This window comes from Phocoena phocoena, chromosome 9 (genome assembly GCF_963924675.1).
Source record: "Phocoena phocoena chromosome 9, mPhoPho1.1, whole genome shotgun sequence".
NCBI lineage: Eukaryota > Metazoa > Chordata > Mammalia > Artiodactyla > Phocoenidae > Phocoena > Phocoena phocoena.
Window position 1 is genome coordinate 48,811,846 of NC_089227.1, and position 23,827 is coordinate 48,835,672.

Genomic DNA, 23,827 nt, shown 5'->3' on the forward strand with positions numbered 1-23,827 from the left:
CCTGATTCCCAGCCCACTCCCTTTCTCCAGGCCACTATCTTAGAAACACTCTGAACAAAATCTGTATGACGATAAACCGGGAAGTGCTAGTGTAGACGTGGCTTGGCCTGGTTCCTGACTCAAATAATCTGACTCCATCAACTTTAGGAACTCTGCTCACTCAGTTCCCTAATAGTTAATGTTAGATGAAAACATTCCAGGAGTCAGAACTCAGTGCTGTAAACCTCCTGAGATTTGAAGCAGAGAGAGCTGGATCTGAGACCTGATTTATCAAACCACCTAATCTTTAGATACAGGTCCCAAACACCCAAAAGGTTATGGGAGAAGTAGAAAAGGTAATGCAAAAAAACCAACCAAACAAAAAAAATCCCCCAAAACAACTTCTTAAATCACCCACACTCATTTTCCAGAGATAAAACTTTATTTGAGGCATCAAGCAATATACTGAAAGAGGTGAGTCATGCACAAGTGAGGTCCTTACTCCCATAATCGTACATTTGATACTCTCTGTCCTCTTAAAAGGGGTGTGTGGTGAGCAAGATGAGAAGCACATAGCTTTCAGGCAAAACCATATCTCTGTGAGCACTTAAGAAAGTCTCCTTTAAATTTTGTTGTTCCTTCTTTAAAAGGCACGTCGGTTTTATTTCAGAAAACTACAACAAACTACTTCTTCCACTGAGGAGGAAGTTTCTCCCCAGAGTTATTTATGAAATAATGCAGCTGCCTTTTTCTTTAAAGGGATTCTTGTCTTCTGGAATTCCTTTCACCAGAGGATCTTCTCCAGAACGTTCTTCAATATAGTTCTTTATTTCTTCAGAACATTTAGACACCTTAAGGAGAAAAAGAAAGGAAAGAAAGAATGAATCAGGTCAGGATTGTTCAAACTTTGTCACCACCCTTCAGTGAAATTAATATAATTGGGTACAACCAGAAGTTTTTAAATGAAACAGAATAGAATAAAAATATTAGAGTACAGCACAGAGCCTATATAATATATATGAATGATACAGTCTATGTAAAATATATTTCTTACTATGGTCAGGGTCAAAAAAGTTTGAAAGTCACTGTATTAAAAAAATTACCTCCAAATGGACTTGAGGACACGGGGAGGGGGAAGGGTAAACTGGGACCAAGTGAGAGAGTGGCATGGACATATGTACACTACCAAATGTAAAGTAGATAGCTAGTGGGAAGCATCCGCATAGCACAGGGAGATCAGCTCGGTGCTTTGTGACCACCTAGAGAGGTGGGATAGAGAAGGTGGGAGGGAGACACAAGAGGAAGGAGATATAGGGATATATGTATATGTATAGATGATTCACTTTGTTATACAGCAGCAACTAACACACCATTGTAAAGCAATTATGCTCCAATAAAGCTGCTAAAAGAAAAAAAATTACCACCAGCATTTTCTATCCACGATGCCTCATGATTTCCTTCCTCTGCTGAAATACAATTATGACGTGTCCACCATATTTTAGGAACTGAAACATACTCCACTTTCAATTTTGCATGCTAAAGAACAGATGCAATAGTAGATACTCCCCAAATGTTTTGGGGTGTGACCTGCAAAAAGTCTCACTTACTGGGTATGTGCCAGGTTCTGCAATTTCATAAAATGATAGAAGCATTGGAGAAAGTCTGACTCCGGAGAGGCTAATGTTGTCCAAAAGTCACCCCCATCCCCACCCCATGTTTCTGCTCAGAATTGATCATAAGAAAAGACTTATCGGAGGCTTAGTAGACTTAACTGAGGCTTGTGTTTATGTAAGTAGTTTAAACTTTTTCTGAATGGAGGAAGGATTGAATAGTTTCTTCAGAAACTCCATTCAAAAGAGACAGTTTGTAAGACTGATTTTTAAAAAAGGGAGGGGAATAAACAAGAAAAAAAAAAAAAAGGATTACTGTCTTAATGAAGGCCTGCATTAGTAGTAAGAAATTTGAAGTAAAAATTAGAGAAGTTCCAGAAAATTCCAGTGGAGTCCTCCTAAAACTAGGCAAATGTTCCCATTGATTTTGTAATCTAGATTAGTAATCTTCAAACTGTTTTAATGTTGATCACTAAAAAATGTTTGCGTATGTATCCCAAAATGTACATAATTATTTACTTATACCTAAGTGCAGTTACTACTATGTTAATACATCATGTATAATCATAAAATATAAACTAGAAATTATTAAAAGATGAGATTCTAAACTAGCCAAAAATATATCATTTTGCAATATATACACATATCAAATCACTATGTTATATGTCTAAAATTAACATAATGTTTCATGTCTATTATACGACAATTAAAATTTTTTAAAAATAAAAAGTTTAGTGTTTTACTCCCACACCTCAAAGATTCTTGGCACGTCAGGGTGGAGGCCTAGGTGATACAGTTAAAATGTGGCAAAATAAAATCTTTACAAATCTTTACAAGTACCATTCTCTCAGGTAACATTTGCTGTCAATCATTGCTGACATTCATTGTGCAGGCATTTTAAGTGAATTCTCAGAGGTGATGATGTAAGTGTCCATAAGCTGGGCTCTGTGGCCACAGAGACATTTGTGGATAAGACTCATGTTTCCCCAAATTGTATCTGTTCTTAGAGAGGCTTCTTCATTAGGTTTCCAAAAAGATGTGTAACCTCCAGAAGTGAATAATGACTTCTCTGATGCATTTCCTTCCACAGTCAAGAGGATATGTTTGAACAACAACTAGCTAGAGCCAGAATTCAACCTGTGAATTTTGTATCCTTGGCCTGAGCAGAGTACACAGCTCAGAAGTGAACAATTTATTGACAAAATAGTGGACTGGGCATCAAGAAGATATGTGTTTTAGTGTTTTAATAACTGCTCTATCATTATCTCTGGGGTCTTAAATAAAAGGCTGGTTAGCCTCCTCAGGATTCAGGTTTTTTAATCCTTAAAAGTGAGTGGGTTGAATGATCTCTAAGAGCCATAATGTTTTTCTAGCACTGAGACTCTATAATTCAAAGTGCATAATAAAATGCTGGAATCTTATTAGGACGTAGATGCCTCTCCCTCTACCCTCTAAGGTTATACCTGAAGTTTTCTCTCCCTCTGGCACAGACTTGGGGTTTCTGGAACTGGAAAGCCAATCCAGCAGGGTGTGTCCTAAGGAGTGGAGGGAGCTGGCAGGGAGGAAAGGCTAATGAATGATACCCTTAACTTCCACACAGTCAGCTGCATCCAGGCCCCTGCCCAATTTCTAATTTGAAGCTTGATAACTGGAAGACACTTGTCTCTTTTTTTCCCTATGAGTTCTGTATAGTGATACCAAATATTAAGATATTTCAACTTGGCACAGACAATGCTTTACTTCAATATATGCAACTCTGTTTAATTTGTAACCTCTGAGGTTCAATGCGTGAAAAAAATCTAAGTGATCAACAGGTGCCAAACTGTGGGCTTTGCCATCCACAGAATGGATCCCTTAAAGTTTCAAGAAACAATCCTATGCACTGGGTCCTGTAACTTTGGTTTTTCCTTTAAACACAGCAGTATTAATAAGCCACAGAAACTTTCAACATGTACAAAAAGGACCGTGAACTTCAAAATCCTGGAAGACTAGGGATTTGGAAGTTACAGATTAAATTTGAGAAAAGAAATGTGTAAAGAGTAAAACACAAAAAAGCCTGCACATTCCAAACATCACTCAAAATGTGCCTTCTGAGTAACAAGACTCTTGTTATGAACAGATTTACCATAACTAGAGAAGGAAGGTAAGTGAACGTGTTAACCATACCTACTTCCTTTCCATTTTTTCCTTACCTTTTTCTAGTATTAGACCATAGAGAAATAAAATCAGTTTAAATTTTTCTTGCTGGGGAGAAGGGACTATGTTTCTTGTTGGGGAGAAAGGACTATTTTTCCCTTAAAAAATTATCTATCCAAAAACCTATTCCTGGACTACAGGGTGCCTGATTGAGGAAAAAGGGAAGAAACGAAGGCCTGTATTCCCAGTAAAAACTTAAAGTAAAAATTACAAAGTCTCCAACAAATTTCAGTGAAGACTTCTGAACACTGGGACATATGTTCTAACAGAATTTGTAATCCACTTCAGTGGTCTCTAAAATTTCTAATCATGATCACAAAAAAGAACTTTTGTATGCAGTATAATTATTTGTTCATAAATAAATACAGATACTACTGTATAGGTATTAGTTCATTGCACACACTTACAAAACATAAAGTGGAAATTATAAAGGGATGAGATTTATAAATAAATAAAGACAGATACTGTAATGTTTTGCTCCCAAGCCCCAGTGGACTGTTCATCACACACTTCCTAGAGAGCCCTGAAGAAACTCAAAACTAGGTAATTCAAGACTTACATTGTGATTTTTTTAAAAACCCTTTAAATACCGTTCTTTCCCATTATGAAAAAGATCAAGGAACTAAGTAGCCATCTGCCTTTTCCCTACAGCTTGAGTAGTTTTTAAAACCAACTAACAGCAGGCAGAATTTCTTGTCTGTTCCCCTCATTCTCAAACGTTTGGCTTTAAAATTACTCATGAGATCCTTGCTCTCTCCTTTACCTCCTGTGATTTCCCCACATCAGCTGGCAGTTCCCAAGCACCACCAAAGCCCTTCTTCAAAAGAAGCTGCAGAAAAAAGGAAAAAAAAACCAAAAACAAAAACCCAAATCATAAAATAATAACTAGAAATATAGTTATAACCCCAACCCCCACCCCCCAGCCCCCGAGCCAAAAACTGTTTTACTGCAACAAACTAGGAAAAGCTGACTTTGGTTCATTTCAGAGAAGGAAATATTCTGGGACATCCAACTTACCTGTTGTCTCTGCAACTTGACTTCTTTGCGAAGTTGCTCAACTTCCATCTTCAGCTTTTCCTTTTCTGGCAAATCTTCGATGTGAAGGGCCGGCATTTTCGCCCCAGACTGGGCGCAGGGGCGGCTGTGGAAGTGGGGCGGCTGGACGTGCCGCAAACCAGGGCGCGTCCCGAACTAACTACGTTGCCTGCGCACCCGACCAGCGCAGGAGGTGACAGCCTCCCCCAGCGCCCCGACGACTTCCCCTCACGCCAGCCCTGCCTAGCGTCCCAGGATCTTAAAACCCCTGCTCTTTTTCTCGGATCTCCACAACCCCAGGAGGCCTGCCCCCGGGAGCCCGGGGAGGGTTGAGTTTGCGAGGGGGCCCAGGGACGCAGAGAGGCTGCGCGCTGCGCTGTGCGGTCTCCCGCGGGGATGCTGGCCGGGCCCGCCCCGGCTCCCGACCCTGCCACGCCCGCGGGAGACCGGCCTGGGCTGGGGCCAAAGGGTTGGAGTTGAGCGAGCCCACTTTCCTGGAGAAACAACAAAAGTTTTACTTTTTGTTCCATTTTTTTCCCCCCAAGTCACATCCGGGTTTTGTTTGTGAAGCAAGAAAAGGAGGACACTAGCCGGCAGGAAATAACGGCCCTTCACTTCTCCAAGTGTTTCAAAAATATACAGCATGTAACTTTCCTCCAGCTACATACATGTTTACTGTGGGAAATGTGGACGCTTAAGAAAAGGCCCAAGAGGAAAATGAAACTGAGCTGTAATCACAGAAACGCCCATCACATCTGTTGATGTACACACACCCAGTCTGTTAAATGCCTGAAGTGGATTAACAAGTTTTGGAATAAAAAAGGCATCGGGATGTGAATATTGTTTATATTTTCTGACATTAATAAATTGTCATCCTCAACAACAGAGTTTTATTCTTTCTTCAGGGGAATGTTTTGTAATGCTCGAAGTATAAGCGGATGATCCTAGAAAAGACAGAAGCAGAAATCCTGAAGTTCTTACCAGAAAGTATTTCTCCATTCCCCATCTGTCAAGGTTTGGGTGACACTTGACACCGAGGGTTTTGAATTCCTGGCTCAAGCATCTTCCTGTATGTTTGCAGTGGATTCGCTTAGTATTGGTTACTCCACTTTCTGGAAAGCAACATGCATCTAGCTGCTACTTTGTGAAGCCAGGAACAATGTCTGATGTGACAAACGTTTGCATGCAATACAAGGTTTCCCTTTGACTATCTAAAATGTTGTTAATGATGCTCAAAAGACTAGAAGAAAAATAAAGCATGTAGGAAGAAAAAATAAAGTATCCCAAGCAGTCAGATACATATTCCTTTCTCCCCAGAGATTACCTCCTGCCTATAGAGTCAAATTCAAGTTGAGTAGAGGCAGTAACTGAATATTTCAGGGTATTCGGCCTTAGACACCATAGCCGTTCCCTGTTTTGTAAGCAGAGGTTTTTGTTTGCTCATAATTCCTCACCAGGCTCCACCCACTTATCCTCAATAAATATATTAGAATGAAAAGAACAATGAGCCCCTTGATGAGTACTCATGGGTTGCAGACCCTGCTCTGCCACTGGCCATCACTAGAAAAGTCACTTATTTCTTCCCGAATTTTGGTTTTCTAGTTTGTGAGATATGTCATGGGGTAGGGGAGGGGTGAATTAGCTAAGGTGAATTTCATTTCTAATTGTATTTATGTATCTACATCTGACACATCACTTTCACAAAGAAAAATATTTAGGAGCTTCATTTTCTGTATTTGAAATACCACACATTCCAGGATCTCCCAGGCTCAAAAAACTTGGATCAGCTGCAGGAGTTTTCCCAGTTAGCAAGCAGTGAGCCAAGACAAAAAGCTCACATCCAGAACTGATATATTTTTTTTTAATTTCCCCATTGCTTAAATTTAAAAGGTTGGTTAAAACTAGCTTAAATAAGTTAGTGAAAGTAAGTTAATGTAGCCTGAATTAAATAAGTTCAGCACCCAAATTAAATAAGTTGGTTAAGCAAATAAATGTTCATCTGTTCCAAATCATAAGAAGAGAGTTATTTTGGCCTTGAAATTTCTTCCCTGTGAAATCATCCAGTTGCATGCAGTGATATTTATAAATCCATAATGGTTCTTTAAATGGTTCTTTAACTTCTTCCACAGTATTATGAGACTTAAATTAGAAATGAAATACATATTAGTATAATTTTAAAAATTTATTCTTATCAAATAATTCACATGCTAATAATATCATATTAAGTAAATTGATTAAACTGAGTTGGAAAATGCTGACATCTCATGATCACATGGCACTGAAAAACATTTTGCTGCTGTTTGGTTTTAAATGGTAAAATGATGGGTACTTTTTTCTTTAAAAAACAAAAAAACAAAATACAAGCGTATGTAGCTCCCTATTCCTAAGCACTACTTCAACTCCTGGGGGCAACCATGGTAAGCAATTTCTCGTGTATTCTCGAAGATGTATTTCATCAGCAAAATATTTTGGATAAACAAATGTTAAAATCCATTATTAGTTGTATCCAATTGTGTTAACTTTTTACTTATATTGTACATATTACCTCTAATGAAGTTACTTTACAAAATAGTATGTGTAGAAACCATTCTGCAATGAAGATGACAGATGTAATCAGAAATGAACCTTTATTAGCCCACTGTCTCTTGACAAATGTTTTAAAGAATCTACTAAATTAAAAAAAAAAAATTAACCATGTGGTTATTTTCACTTTTAAAGTATAAAAGAGCAAAGACTATGACATATTTACCTTGGCATGTAAAGAAAGGGAAAGCTCTTTGACTATTTTTCTAATGTATTAAGTATGCTGTTAAAAATCCATGTAAAGAAAAGTCTATAAGCAAATGTTGAGGTTAATTTTATTGGAGTTGATTTAATATAACATGAGCTCAAAAAAGCAGGGTTCTGGTTTTATTTTATCTTGTGAGTTTTTCAAGACATAGATCCCTTCTGCCTCTGTTCTGTAATATAAATAAAACTAGGTTACCTCCCAAATTCTGCTCTTCTAAAATTTATAAAGTAAATGGTGACTGTTTAGGCCATGAAAAGGATTGTTTCTTTAAGGGAAATATTTAACCCACATTTGATGCACTCGGTTCATTTGATATTGGTTCAATTTATTATAAGATTCCGTTTCCAGATAAAAATAATAGGAAATCACAAGATGACCAGGTCTGATGTTCCAATTTTCATTAACAATTACTTACAACTCATCGTATCAAAATGATTTACCAATTCTGTCCATATAAGAGTTTAATTTCTACTGCATATAATTGGTCTTTTTCATTACTCAGTTTACTGTCTTCCTTGTGGCAATATATTCTTTTAAGAATTTAGGAAGTCTGAAATTAGCCTTGTTTTGAAATTGGGCTAAAATCAAATCAATCCAAATTAAAATAACAGTGAGCGTTTTTTTTTTTTTCTTGCTAAAGTTTAAACTCACCTATATGTACACTGGTGGCCCTGGAATAACAACTTCTGAAAAAAACCCAGAGTCACTGACTGCCAGTTGTAGCTGTGTAGGCTGAGGGACATTCTGATTTTATTACCTTCTACCTGGACCATCTTTCCTATAATTTTTATCTTATTCAAATTTCTGCTGGCAATCTGTATTTTTTAAGCAACAGGAATTTTACCTTATGGTTGATTTAATCATTAGTTAAGCCAATAAGAATTCTGAGTTATCCAATATAAAAAATACCTCCCTTGCCTGCTTTTAATTGAACACTTATTAAGTTAATTAAATTGTAGAGACAACTTATTAGTTGATATGGCAGTTTCAAAGATGAACAGTTTCTGACTTGGGAAATTTACAGTATAGCATTGATACTAAGACAACCATATAAATTAGAGTAAGAGAAAGCAAAGTAATGTTAAATGACTTAAGAGATATACGCTGGGAATGAAATGAGAGACTGAGATAGTTTTTAGTCAGCCTCAGAAGAAGGGTAGGATTTCAAAAGGCTGAAATGAGAATGGAGTGGAGGGACATTTCGGGTGGAGAGCTCAGTATGACTAAATCCAGGTGAGAAAATGAGGTGGCACGTCAGGGATTATTTAATAGTTAAGTCTGTTGACTACAGGAAGTCTAAAGGTTTTATTATAATAGAAGACATTTATTACTTTTTTTCTATATGTTTATCTCCTATCTAAATGATTTTATATAGTCACATAAGGATCCACCTTAATCCATTTTACAAAGTTCAAGTGTTGAAATTACTTATCTGAAGGTCTCAGCTATAAAGTGGATGAGTCAGGGTTTTAATGTAGCATCTTCTGGCTCCCAAATCTATTTCCAGTTGTTAGATGAAAGGTAGAAATGTTGTTAGGACTATACATGTTACTAAATGCCAAAGCCAAGACTTCATATTTTTTTAATCCGAAAAAAAAAGATATATTGAACACTTAATAAACATTAAATGGCACATGGAAAAAGCTCCTAGAGACAGACAACAATTAAACAAACAAATAGATAAAACATATAGGATGCTAGAAGGTGGTGGGTATTATGGAGGAAAATTAGAGTGGGAAAGGGAGATAGGGAGTGCTGGGGGTACGGGTGGAGAGGGTTTTTGTAATTTTACACAGGGGAAAGAAGCTTCTCCTGAGGAAAAAAGACGAGACTCCTGTAGTTTATCTTGGAATCCCTTAATACACAAAGCATGTTTTGTAATAGGGAAGAATCTTTTGTATTCTATTACAAGTTAATCACTAAAGGGATATTGCCTATAAGCTTAAATTATACATAACGGCCCATATTTGGGAACCCTGCCTCCTAGGTAATATGCATTTAGCTAAAATACCTTTGTTTAGCTCACAGGAAACATTCTGACCAGGCCCACCTGTGAACGATGGCAGGGAGGAAGAAATGAATACATCCCCTCCAGAGGCTGATGGGAACCAGGAAAGGTTTGACTTTACTCCCTCCCCTTTTAGTATAAAAGAAGCCAGAATTCTAACTCAGGCAAGATGGTTCTTTGGGACACAAGCCCACCATCTTTTTTAGTTTGCTGGCTTTCTGAAGAGAGTTGTTTATTGCTTTCTGAATAGAGTTGTTTCCCGAAGAGCTCATCTCTTGATTATTGGCCTGTCGTGCGGCAAGCAGTATGCGCTTAGACTCAGTAACAGTTTGATATGTGTTGGAGTGTGTTGCTAGCGATTCATCCAGAGATCCAGAATCTGGCCCTGAGAAATTTGCCAATTCATTTCTCTGATCCTCGATTTTCTCCACTCCAAGATGAAGGGGTTGGACAAGTGTCAATAGATCTTTGCTGAACATTTACTCTGGCCAGAGTAGGAGGGCACTGTGCTAGGAGCCAAACCTGAGACGACCTTTAGATTCCCTTCCAGGCCCAATCATAGATAACTCTTATATTGGTTTTTTTTTTTTTTTTGCTGTACGCGGGCCTCTCACTGTTGTGGCCTTTCCCTTTGCGGAGCGCAGGCTCCGGACGCACAGGCTCAGCGGCCATGGCTCTCGGGCCCAGCCGCTCCGCAGCATGTGGGATCCTCCCGGACCGGGGCACGAACCCGTGTCCCCCGCATCGGCAGGCGGACTGTCAACCACCGCACCACCAGGGAAGCCCTTATCTTGTTTTTAAAAGGATGACAATCAATTAACATTTATGAGTATTCTGATTACTAATGTATCCAAAAACAGCACTGTAAATGTGGGATAGCAACAAAGAGACACTAACAACAAAAATAGTTTCCGAGTTGGGGTAGTTTACACTTGTCATTTGTTACAGAAGCATAGGCAAGTTATCTCTTAGTCATTAGCAAAAAGGTAGTGAAATTTGGCTTATGAAAACTCAGTTAAGATGCCAGGAGGAAACTGATTAGGAAGGTGATGCAGGTGATGGCTATTATCCTATCATCTTGCCCTTACACTGCTGCAGAAAAAAAGGACTATACTGGTGAGTCTCCGCGGGAGGGGATGGAATAGCATGCATCTTACAGGAGTCTAAGTATTTTGTCTAGTTCTGTTCCCAGTAATAATACTAGTTAACACTTATTGGGTCTTACATGTCAGACAATATGCTAAGTGCTGTAGTTACCCTAGTATAATATTTAACCACCATGAAAAAGGGGGTTGGATCATTATTATCCCTATCCTACAGTAGAAGAAACTGAGATTAAGTAATTTATCCAAAGTCAGGCAGGCAGTGAAGTGCCAGAGCCAGACCTTTCTGGCTTCTCATGACCTTTATTTGAGGGCTGCTTAAATCCACCATGCTCCGTGACCACAGACTGAACCCTTAATCCAACTGGCATTCTGGGAAAAAGTCATGTCATTGGTGACAAGTAGAATTGGTAAGAATGCAGAAAGAGGTTATGGTAAAACCACTGCTGCTGACTGGGGGTTGAAAGAGGGAAACAAAAAACAGAACATCAACAACAAAACTCTTCACAGCATACATTCTGCCAAGATAGGTTTTCTGTGAACCAAAACAATAGATTTCTTAATTCTCTAAGTAAGTGAAAGGTTGGGGAAAATACAAGTCTAACCATGAAATTAAGAGTGCTGAAAGAGTAATGGAGAAACATAAAACATTAACTATATGCTGGCATCCAGAATAATATAGACTCATTTATAAAACATATTATTGTTAAAGAAATGGGTCAATCAATATTTGTTGTCAATTATGTGTTAAACTCTGTGCTAAGTACTTTAAGAAAAGCATAGACTTATGCATTATCACAGTCCAAATTTTATTAAATGCTCATATTTATAATTTAAAAATTCATGTACATGCTTAATAGTAGTATTACATATGACCAAACAGTATGTCATTAAAGCTCAAGATATTCCATGGAATTAAAAAAAATTTTTTTTATGAAATCACACAGCCTCCTTTGAGCTCCTTGAAGGGATTTTTGTCCTCTGGGATACCCTTTACTAATGGATCCTCCCCAGATCTTTCTTCAACATAATCCCTTACTTCTTCACAACATTTGGACACCTTAAAGGAAAAAAGGAAAGAGATGACTCATTTGGCTTAATAGAGAGTACTGCAGAATCCAAGAATGCATTTATAATAATAATTTTTGTGTCTGTTCTATCTTTTTAATGTGATTCTGCTTTCTGCCAATGCATTTGTACTTTCTACGAGAGACGAAGAAATAGCTGCTCCCTGCCCTGCCCTTGTGGATATCTCTGGGCAAAGGCTAACCAGCCGCCATACTCCAGCTAAGGGCTCTCAGTGCACGCTGCCTCCAGCTTCTTTAGAGGAGACAGGGTCCAGGGATCAGAACACAGCTGATAGCACAAGTCAAGAACGTTACCAGAGTGAGCATTGATTAAATCGTTGACTTCATTCCAAAAATGTGAAGGTGGAAGGGAATGAATAATTGTTAAATTCCAGGCTTATCACCACTCCTGGATTCTCAGAAGTATACACATGTAATTTTATTTTAAGCTGGTCTACAATGATTGATCATGATTGTAAACTTGAAGGTGAGCTCCAAAGGGACCTTTGGCTGATTTGTTCACATGTATCCCAGGCATCTAGAACAGAGCCTGCATTTAGTTGGTGCTCAGTAAATAAATACTGGCTAAACTAGATCATCCGTTTTACTTATGAGCTTGCTCCTTAGTCATCTGCTCCATTATAGTAATGACCCTGTGAAAAATCAGGCTTTAGTATTTTAATGGACTCAGCCAGAGCCTGTTAATGTACCATGTAACATACTGTTTAGAGAGAGGCAAAGTTCTATACATGCGTAAGTATGAGTATGTGTACGTGTGTGTGTGTGTGTGTGTGTGTGTGTGTGTATACACATGCATATACACACATGGGACCAAATTATTCATTTCTTTTAATGGTCAACTTGTTTTGTTTTCACTTAATTTATCCTTCATGACATTAACACAAAACTGCTTCATTTTTGGCAGTCCATGAAGTGACCATTCTGTAAGTTACCTAAGGAATTTATTGCTTTGTTTTAATAAAATCTTCACACCATTTTTGCATGAAAGTTCTAAGCAACATTAGACAGAAGACTTAAGATTACTTAGACTCTGCAAGCTCATTATCTACATATTAGAACAGATCATTTCTAATCAGGGGCAGGACATTGTTCAGGTGGCTCCTTCACAGGACGATACTTGGAGTTTATGCACACATTTGAAATATGCAATACTTTAGATTCACTTTTTCCCCTCAAAATTCAAACTTGAGATTTAATTTCACTTCTTCCCCTGTCTTCCAAACACCAGCTCTTTGGGCCCCAACCAGTTGTCAGGAACAGGACTCAGTGAGGGGTTAGTTTTGACAGTGCCTGGCTAGGATCTGAGGATCCTGAGGAACAGACTACCTAAAATCCTATGTGGGTGGATGTGCTTCAGAATTATTTCACGGAGCCTTATTATAAGTATATATAGTTTAATACAGGATTACATGGCATGGTAGAAGGAGCATGGGCATTGGATTCAGGCCATCCCAGGTTTGATTTTGACTCTGCCCACTTACCAGCTGTGTGCCCTTAGTTAAAATAGTTTATCTAAGGTATAGTTACTTCATCTATGAAATATGAGAAGCAACACAGATTGCATTAAGTACCTGGCATACAGAGATAGTCAGTCAAATGGTAGCTATTACTATAAAGATTGCTTTTAGTTTTTGCCTATTATATTCGCTTATAGTCATCATAAATCTTTCAGCTTTAGAAACTGGATGCAAAGAGTTGTCTTACTCTGACAATAATGCTGCCTTAACAGCAAAGTAGGTTGAGGCACATTATGAATCGGTCTGGTTCATAGATATAAATAATAATTTTTAAAGTAATAATAATTACATATTGTTACTATTCCCATTTTATAGAAGAAGAAACTGGCACAGATGAGTTAGCTCATTTAAGTGAGTATTACACAGGAAGTAAGCTGTAGAGCCACAATCTGAACCAGGAATATGGTTCCAGAGGATACCCACTTACCCATACTATGATGACACTATGCTATCCTGTGTCAGAGCTCTGGGTTCAGGCTTGGAAAGTTCTGTGTGTGTGCATGTGTGTGTAGTTTTGGCAGTCTGATATTAGATTAAATTGACTTCCAAGAGCAAAGACACATTGAGTAATAGGGCAAAGGAACCCCAAAACCTGACAAATGGGGATGGATGCGATATTTATCCCAAACAAAAATTCCCAGGTGAACTTGCCACAAGTGAAGAATAACATGACGACAAACAAACTGCCTACAAAACAATCCTGAGTATATAAATAACAAAACAGCTTTTGGATGTTTCAAATAAAGAAGAAAAAGATAACCCTCCTTTACCTCAAAACTTTATTTTCCCCCAATTATAAACATAAGGATTTAAACTTTTTTGGTGTGCGTTCCAAGCTTCTGTGCTGTTTACAGATTTAATTTTATCTTTTAAAAATTACATGTTTTGCCTGTATGGAAAGGGCAACAGGGAAGTTTGAGACAACTATAAACATAAAAGAAGCCAAAATTCCAATTTTTACTGGGAGTAAGAGTTTTGAGCAAAGTATGAAGATAATACAAGCTTCTTTTATCGCTTTGGCCTGATGAGGTTTTTTTTTTTTAAGAAATATGAAATATACTCTTATCACTTGTGGAGGAGTTTTTGTTCTACTGATGTTCCCAAAACAAAGAAATCTAAAATACATATCTACATTTTCTAAGCTTCAGTCACTGTTTGGTGGAAACTTTTATTCCTTTGCCATTTCTCCTCCTTCTACTGGCAGAGGACTTTTGGTAACCATTTCTAAGATCTGACAAATATTTTTAGGAGAAACCAGTGAGTTCTTGTGCCTGAACTCATTTTTATTTGCAAAGAAGGAATAGAATGTATTCATTCATTACTGGCCATGACAGTGCTGGAGCGGATGTCTTGGCTAAAAGTATCTGAACAATATCAAATAAAGAGAAGCTTATCAATTTAAAAAAGTAAAAACAAAATGCCTATATGCATTGCTTTACTTTATTGCTAAGCTAAAATATGATGTCTCATATCCTTCATTTTATTTTTCTTTCCCTTTTATTTAAAACAACTCTATAAGGACGCTTCAAGATAGCAGAGGAGTAAGACATGTAGATCACCTTCCTCCCCACAAACACATCAGAAATACATCTACATATGGAACAACTCCTACAGAACACCTACTGAACGCTGGCAGAAGACCTCAGGCTTCCCCAAAGGCAAGAAACTCCCCATGTACCTGGGTAGGGCAAAAGAAAAAAGAATAAACAGAGAGAAAAGGATAGGGACAGGGCCTGCACCAGTGGGAGGGAGCCGTGAAGGAGGAAAGGTTTCCACACACTAGGAAGCCCCTTCGTGAGCAGAGACTGCGGGTAGCGGAGGAGGAAGCTTCGGAGCCGCAGAGGAGAGCACTACAACGGAGGTGCGGAGGGCAAAGCGGGGAGATTCCCGCACAGAGAATCACTGCCGACCAGCACTCACCAGCCTGAGAGGCTTGTCTGCTCACCCACTGGGGCGGACAGGGGCTGGGAGCTGAGGCTCGGGCTTCGGAGGTCAGACCCCAGAGAGGACTGGGGTTGGCTGCGTGAACACAGCCTGAATGGGGCTAGTGCACCACGGCTAGCCAGGAGGGAATCTGGGAAAATGTCTGGAGCTGCCTAGGAGGCAAGAGACCATTGTTTTGAGGTGCGTGAGGAGAGGGGATTCAGAGCACCGCCTAAACGAGCTCCAGAGATGGGTGCGAGCCACAGCTATCAGTGCGGACCCCAGAGACAGGCATGAGACGCTAAGGCTGCTGCTGCTGCCACCAAGAAGCCTGTGTGCGACCACAGGTCACTATTCACACCTCCCCTCCCAGGAGCCTGTGCAGCCACCACTGCCAGGGTCCCGTGATCCAGGGACAACTTCCCCGGGAGAACACATGGCGCACCTCAAGCTGTTGCAACGTCACGCCGGCCTCTGCCACCACAGGCTCGCCCCGCATTCTGCACCCCTCCCTCCCCCCAGCCTGAGTGAGCCAGAGACCCCGAATCAGCTGCTCCTTTAACCCCGTCCTGTCTGAGCAAAGAACAGACACCCTCAGGCAACCGACACGCAGAGGCAGGCCGAAATCCAAAGCTGAACCCCAGGAGCTGTGAGAACAAAGAGAAAGGGAAATCTCTCCCAGCAGCCTGAGGAGCAGTGGATTAAATCTCCACAATCAACTTGATGTACCCTGCATCTGTGGAGTACCTGAATAGATAACAAATCATCCCAAAATTGAGGAGGTGGACTTTGGGAGCAACTGTAGACTTGGGGTTTGCTGTATGTGACTGACTAGATTCTGATTTTTATGTTTACCTTAGTATAGTTTTTAGCACTTGTTATCACTGGTGGATTTATTTATTGGTTTGGTTGCTCTCTTCTTTTTTTAAATTACTTTTTTATTTTAATAATATTTAAAAATTTTTTAATTTTAATAACTTTATTTATTTGCTTTCTTTCTTTCTTTTGTTTTTTTCCCTTTTCACTCTGAGCCGTGTGGCTGACAGGGTCTTGGTGCTCCAGCAGGGTGTCAGGCCTGAGGCTTTGAGGTGGGAAAGCCGAGTTCAGGACAGTGGAAAACCAGAGACCTCCTGGCCCCACGTAATAGCAATCGTGAGAGCTCTCCCAGAGATCTCTGTCTCAACGCTAAGACTCAGCTCCACTCAACAACCAAAAGCTCCACTGCTGGACACCCCATGACAAGCGACCAGCAAGACAGGAACACATCCCCACCCATTAGCAGAGAGGCTGCCTAAAATCATAATAAGTTCACAGACACCCCCAAACTCAGCACTGGACACGGTCCTGCCCACCAGAAAGACAAAATCCAGCCTCATTCACCAGAACACAGGCACCAGTCCCTTTCACCAGGAAACCTACACAACCCACTGAACCAACCTTACCCACTGGGGGCAGACACAAAAACAATGGGAACTATGAACTTGCAGCCTGTGAAAAGGAGACCCCAAACACAGTAAGTTAAGCAAAATAAGAACACAGAGAAATATGCAGCAGATAAAGGAGCAAAGTAAAAACCTAGCAGACCAAACAAATAAAGAGGAAATAGGCAGTGTACCTGAAAAAGAATTCAGAGTAATGACAGTAAAGATGATCCAAAATCTTGGAAATAGTATGGAGATAATACAAGAAACATTTAACAAGGACCTAGAAGAACTAAAGAGGAAACAAACAATGATGAACAACACAATAAATGAGATTAAAAATTCTCTAAAAGGAATCAATAGCAGAATAACTGAAGCAGAAGAACGAATAACTGACCTGGAAGATAAAATAGTAGAAATAACTACCACACAGCAGAATAAAGAAAAAAGAATGAAAAGAATTGAGGACAGTTTCAGAGACCTTTTGGACAACATTAAATGCACCAACAATCGAATAATAGGGGTCTCAGAAGAAGAAGAGAAAAAGAAAGGGACTGAGAAAATATTTGAAGAGATTATAGTTGAAAACTTCCCTAACATGGGAAAGGAAATAGTCAATCAAGTCCAGGAAGCACAGAGAGTCCCATACAGGATAAATCCAAGGAGAAACACTCCAAGACACCTATTAATCAAACTATCAAAAATTAAACACAAATAAAAAATATTAAAAGCAGCAAGGGAAAAGCAACAAATAACCTACAAGGGAATCCCCATAAGGTTAACAGCTGATCTTTCAGCAGAAACTCTGCAAGCCAGAAGGGAGTGGCAGGACATATTTAAAGTGATGAAAGGGAAAAACCTACAAACCAGATTATTCTACCCAGCAAAGATCTCATTCAGATTCAACAGAGAAATTAAAACCTCTACAGACAAGCAAAAGCTAAAGGAATTCAGCAGCACCCAACCAGCTTTACAACAAATGCTAAAGGAACTTCTCTAGGCAAGAAACACAAGAGAAAGAAAAGACTTACAAAAACAAAACCCCAAAATTAAGAAAATGGTAATAGGAAGATACATATCGATATTACCTTAAATGTAAATGGAATAAATGCTCCAACCAAAAGACACAGACTGGCTGAATGGATACAAAAACAAGACCCATATATTTGCTGTCTACAAGAGACCCACTTCAGACCTAGGGACACATACAGACTGAAAGTGAGGGGATGGAAAAAGATATTCCATGCAAATGTAAATCAAAAGAAAGCTGGAGTAGCAATTCTCATATAACAAGAGACAAAGAAGGACATTACATAATGATCAAGAGATCAATCCAAGAAGAAGATATAACAATTATAAATATATATGCACACAACATAGGAGCACCTCAATACATAAGGCAAATGCTAACAGCCCTAAAAGGGGAAATCAACAGTAACATAAGCATAGGAGGGGACTTTAACACTCCACTTTCACCAATGGACTAATCATCCAAAATGAAAATAAATAGGAAAAACAAGCTTTAAATGATACATTAAACAAGATGGACTTAATTGATGTTTATAGGACATTCCATCCAAAACCAACAGAATACACTTTCATCTCAAGTGCTCATGGAACATTCTCCAGGATAGATCATGTCTTGGATCACAAATCAAGCCTTGGTAAATTTAAGAATTGAAATCATATCAAGTATCTTTTCTGACCACAACACTATGAGACTAGATATCAATTACAGGAAAAAAATCTGTAAAAAATACAAACACATGGATACACTACTTAATAACCAAGGGATCAGTGAAGAAATCAAAGAGGAAATCAAAAAATACCTAGAAACAAATGACAATGAAAACACGATGACCCAAAACCTATGGGATGCAGCAAAGGCAGTTCTAAGAGGGAAGTTATAGCAATACAAGCCTACCTCAAGAAACATCTCAAATAAACAATCTAACCTTATACCTAAAGCAATTAGAGAAAGAAGAACAAAAAACCTCAAAGTTAGCAGAAGGAAAGAAGTCCTAAAGATCAGATCACAAATAAATGAAAAAGAAATGAAGGAAACGATAGTAAAGATCAATAAAACTAAAAGTTGGTTCTTTGAGAAGATAAACAAAATTGATAAACCATTAGTCAGACTCATCAAGAAAAAAAGGGAGAAGACTCAAATCAACAGAATTAGAAATGAAAAGGGAGAAGTAACAAGTGACACTGCAGAAACGCAAAGGATCATGAGAGATTACTACAAGCCACTATATGCCAATAAAATGGACAACCTGGAAGAAATGGACAAATTCTTAGAAAAGCACAACCTTCCGGGACTGAACCAGGAAGAAACAGAAAATATAACCAGACCAATCACAAGCACTGAAATTGAAACTGTGGCTAAAAATCTTCTAACAAACAAAAGCCCAGGACCAGATGGCTTCACAGGCAAATTCTATCAAACATTTAGAGAAGAGCTAACACCTATCCTTCTCAAACTCTTCCAAAATATAGCAGAGGGAGGAACACTCCCAAACTCATTCTATGAGGCCACCATCAACATGATACCAAAACCAAACAAATATGTCACAAGAAAAGAAAACTACAGGCCAATATCACCGATGAACATAGATGCAAAAATCCTCAATAAAATACTAGCAAACAGAATCCAACAGCATATTAAAAGGATCATGCACCATGATCAAGTGGGGTTTATCCCAGGAATGCAAGGATTCTTCAATATACGCCAATCAATCAATGTGATACACCATATTTACAAATTGAAGGATAAAAACCATATGATCATCTCAATAGATGCTGAAAAAGCTTCCGACAAAATTACACACCCATTTATGATAAAAACCCTCCAGAAAGTAGGCATAGAGGGAACTTACCTCAACATCATAAAGGCCATATATGACAAATCCACAGCCAACATCAGTCTCAATGGTGAAAAACTGAAATCATTTCCACTAAGATCAGGAACAAGACAAGGTTGCCCACTCTCACCACTAGTATTCAACATAGTTTTGGAAGTTTTAGCCACAGCGATCAGAGAGGAAAAAAAAATAAAAGGAATCCAAATTGGAAAAGAAGTAAAGCTGTCACTGTGTGCAGATGACATGATACTATACATAGAAAATCCTAAAGACACTACCAGAAAACTACTAGAGCTAATCAATGAATTTGGTAAAGTAGCAGGATACAAAATTAATGCACAGAAATCTCTGGCATTCCTATACACTAATGATGAAAAATCTGAAAGGGAAATTAAGGAAACACTCCCATTTACCACTGCAACCAAAGGAATAAAATACCTAGGACTAGGAACAAACCTAAGGAAACAGAAGACCTATATGCAGAAAACTATAAGACACTGATGAAAGAAATTAAAGATGATACAAAGAGATGGAGAGATATACCATGTCCTTGGATTGGAAGAATCAACACTGTGAAAATGACTACACTACCCAAAGCATTCTACAGATTCAGTGCAATCCCTATTAAACTACCAATGGCATTTTTCACAGAACTAGGACAAAAATTTCACAATTTGTATGGAATCACAAAAGACCCTGAATAGCCAAAGCAATCTTGAGAAAGAAAAACGGAGCTGGAGGAATCAGGCTCCTTGACTTCAGACTATACTACAAATCTACAGTAATCAAGACAGTGTCCATCATCGGATGAATGGATAAAGAAGATGTGGCACATATATACAATGGAATATTACTCAGCCATAAAAAGAAACGAAATTGAGCTATTTGTAATGAGGTGGATAGACCTAGAGTCTGTCATACAGAGTGAAGTAAGTCAAAAGAGAAAGACAAATACCGTATGCTAACACATATATATGGAATTTAAGGAAAAAAAAATGTCATGAAGAACCTAGAGGTAAGACAGGAATAAAGACACAGACCTACTAGAGAATGGACTTGAGGATATGGGGAGGGGGAAGGGTAAGCTGTGACAAAGCAAGAAAGAGGCATGGACATATATACACTACCAAACGTTAGGTAGATAGCTAGTGGGAAGCAGCCGCATAGCACAGGGAGATCAGCTCGGTGCTTTGTGACCGCCTGGAGGGGTGGGATAGGGAGGGTGGGAGGGAGGGAGATGCAAGAGGGAAGAGATATGGGAACATATGTATAACTGATTCACTTTGTTATAAAGCAGAAACTTACACACCACTGTAAAGCAATTATACTCCAATAAAGATGTAAAAAAAAATTAAAAATAAATAAAAATAAAGCAACTCTATAAAAAATTTAAAACATTTTTAGCTTAGTGGCCATAGAAAAACAGGCTAAGTGCTGGATTTGGCTTATGGAAAATAGTTTGCCAAACTGTTGATTTTAACTCTAAATCAAAAGATAATTATGATTATTAATTTTCTTAATTTCTGATGAATTTTATCTGAACAACTTGTTTTCAACTATATTGAGTTTCTCCAGTCAATGATGTGGGAGAGGAAAAATAATTTTCCCTCTACACTTCTAGGTTCTTGACTGAGATAATCCTGTAATAAGAAAGACAGATTAACAGGAGAAAAACAAACAGAAGTTTAATAACATGTATACCTTCTGTATACAAGGGAGAGACTCAGGAAAACTGAGTAGCTCCCTGAAATAGTCTAAGCCACCATCTTAAATCCCACTGCAGTGAAAGACCAAAGAAGATGGTAGGTGTGGATGACAGGGGTGTGGGGAGCCAGTTATGGGCTTAAGATAATTACCAGAACCTTACCCTAAAATAATTCACAACAGCCTACCCCTTAAGGACAAATATTTCCTCCCTTATGTCACAGTACAACCTCTTGGCTTTGCCTTTGTAAGCCCCTGACTCTTTCTCTTCCCTGGAACACTCTTTCCATTTTACCCAAATCTGTCTCCTGAACTGTAATTCTTAACACCCCAAATACACGTTTTTTATTTGGGAATTAAAAAAAAAAAAAAAAAAGGAAAAGCACAGTATTAAAAAAAACAAAACAAAGCAAAAACAAAGAACAGTCCCTAAATGGACAAAGCTCCACATCAACAAACCAAAACTTAATACCTAACTTAACTGCAGTTTCAGCCTTTCTCAGGAGTGGAATTTAAACCTATCAATCTGTAACTTCCTGATCAGCACTAGTGAGGTAATCTGCATGATAGACCCCTGTTCTTCCCACAAAGGAAGTTGCTCCTGCCTGAAATAATTCTTTCTTTTGTTTATGACTTCCTTCTCCCACCCCTTTGTGCCTATAAAAACCTTCCATTTTGTACCGTTCCTTGGTGAGCCTTTCTACTTGCTAGATGGGATGCTGCCCAATTCATGAATTATTTAATAAAGCCAATTATATCTTCAAATTTACTCAGTTGAATTTTGTTTTTTAACAACAGCAAACAAGGGTAAGGCTGTTAAGCAGATCTAATCCTTGTGTTCTCCATGATAAGAGTTTCCAGAGATTTAGAGTCATGCTTCTCCTCCTGATACAGAGAAGGAGACACCCTTACTAATGGAGATTTCCCTTATAAATGTAACTGTCTCTTAGGAAAGGGAAACTGCTAGTTGGTTTTCAGAGCTTCCCCTGCGTCTGCTATTTTTCAAAAATAATCAGCCTAAAATAATCCATATGCCAAAAAGGCATATTTTGGGGTGGCAAATTCTGCTCCCCTTCAATGGTTTTTAACCTGGTAGTGCTACAGTTATCTCCAGTTTAAAAATAAAATTCAAAACAGAGCAGCAGTTTACCAGCATTCTTTCCAGTGTCACTTCTTTCTTGAGCTGGTCAACTTCCATCTTCAATTTGTCCTTTTCTGTCAGGTCCTCAATATTGATCACTGGCATCTTTTGCCTGCTGAAAAGGTAGAAAGTTCATACACCTGAATTGCTAGACTCACGTCAAGTTAATGTTAGCCAACCCTTCCCTCAGCTCTTAACTTACTAAGTGAACTGTTTGTTTTAACTTCCTGTGGTAGTCAATTTCTCTTGAATGCTCTTTGAACAATTCTAGCACTGCACACTAGCCTTGAGGTTTTAAAGCTTCCTTATAATCTTCATTAATATGATTAAACTAAGTATTTGCTCTAAACACCTGCTAGTAGGTTTGTGGGGTGAGGTCAGTTCAGTCAGTAAATAATCTTAAATATCCAATGCTCCTCCTTTTCCCTGTTTATTTGACACAGTGTAAAAACTTGAGGTTCCAACCCTTATCTCCAACTCCAAAGCCCTCCCTCATATGATTTATGCCATTTAAGTTAGTTTGAGGTCATTCTGAGGACTACCCATTAATCCCCTAATTCGCTGGAGTATCTGATCTGGTATTAACAGAGAAACATACAAAAAGTGTCATTATAAGTTCCTTATAAATAATGGATTGAAATATAAACCAATGGAATGAAAATATAACAAACAAATAACCTTGTTAGTTGGAAACAAACTAGCATACTACTTAGATGTATTTCTCCTGGAATTTTTTTGTATGTAATTGTCACAACGAATTGGACAGCAATGATGAGCAAATGCAGCAGGATAAAGGGGATGCGGGGAGTCTGATCTCCTGATGTACATCATAAAAAAACAGACTCTTCTGCCCTTTTAGCAATGTCTTCTTCTTCTTAATTAGATCAATGGGCAATGGGAAAGATGGCACAGTAGCTAGTGATTCCTGTATGAAATTGCCTGGAAAATATTTCATTGTAGCCAAGTGGCATCACGCTTTATAATCTGTCCTCTTTAGGTCCTCTCTTCTCTTTTGTTTCTCTGGTCCAACTTCTATGATGACATATTTTTATTAAAGTAGACACATTCAGGTCACATGTTATTTCAGAAAACAACATCATACATCTACATAAAAATACGCTGCTAATCACATTTCAGCAATTAACTTACTTCCTTGCATTTATATAGTATTTTCATTTCCAAAACATCTGAGGAAATATTATTTTCCTTCTTTATTTTATAATATCCTGTTCTTCTCTGGAAAAGAGGTAGTTTAACCTATTTTTTAGGGATAAATACCTACATAGGCCAGCACAGAGGTACCCGATGGGTACCCAAAGCCAATGTTTCCTATCCTTTTAATTTTTATTTTATTCTGTTCTTATTTTAAGAATCAATATGACAACAAAAAAGTTATTTCTTCCTGTGTAATTATTGCTTGGTATTCAAGAGCCCATTCTCAGTGTTT

At 38.4% G+C, this 23,827-nt stretch overlaps 2 protein-coding genes across 2 annotated transcripts; both read right to left on the reverse strand.

The window, feature by feature from the left end:
• Positions 1 to 407: 407 nt before the first annotated feature.
• Positions 408 to 5,098, reverse strand: GNG11 (G protein subunit gamma 11). The gene is made up of 2 exons (XM_065883883.1): positions 4,803 to 5,098; positions 408 to 830 (listed from the first exon to the last, which is right to left on the reverse strand). Exons 1-2 carry the CDS (start codon positions 4,896 to 4,898, stop codon positions 705 to 707), a joined length of 222 nt encoding a protein of 73 aa, XP_065739955.1. The 5' UTR covers positions 4,899 to 5,098; the 3' UTR covers positions 408 to 704.
• A 6,420-nt stretch (positions 5,099 to 11,518) lies between these two features.
• On the reverse strand, positions 11,519 to 22,632 carry GNGT1 (G protein subunit gamma transducin 1). Its single transcript, XM_065883989.1, has 3 exons — positions 22,583 to 22,632; positions 22,390 to 22,492; positions 11,519 to 11,782 (listed from the first exon to the last, which is right to left on the reverse strand). Exons 2-3 carry the CDS (start codon positions 22,483 to 22,485, stop codon positions 11,654 to 11,656), a joined length of 225 nt encoding a protein of 74 aa, XP_065740061.1. The 5' UTR covers positions 22,486 to 22,492; positions 22,583 to 22,632; the 3' UTR covers positions 11,519 to 11,653.
• Between the last annotated feature and the right edge of the window lie 1,195 nt (positions 22,633 to 23,827).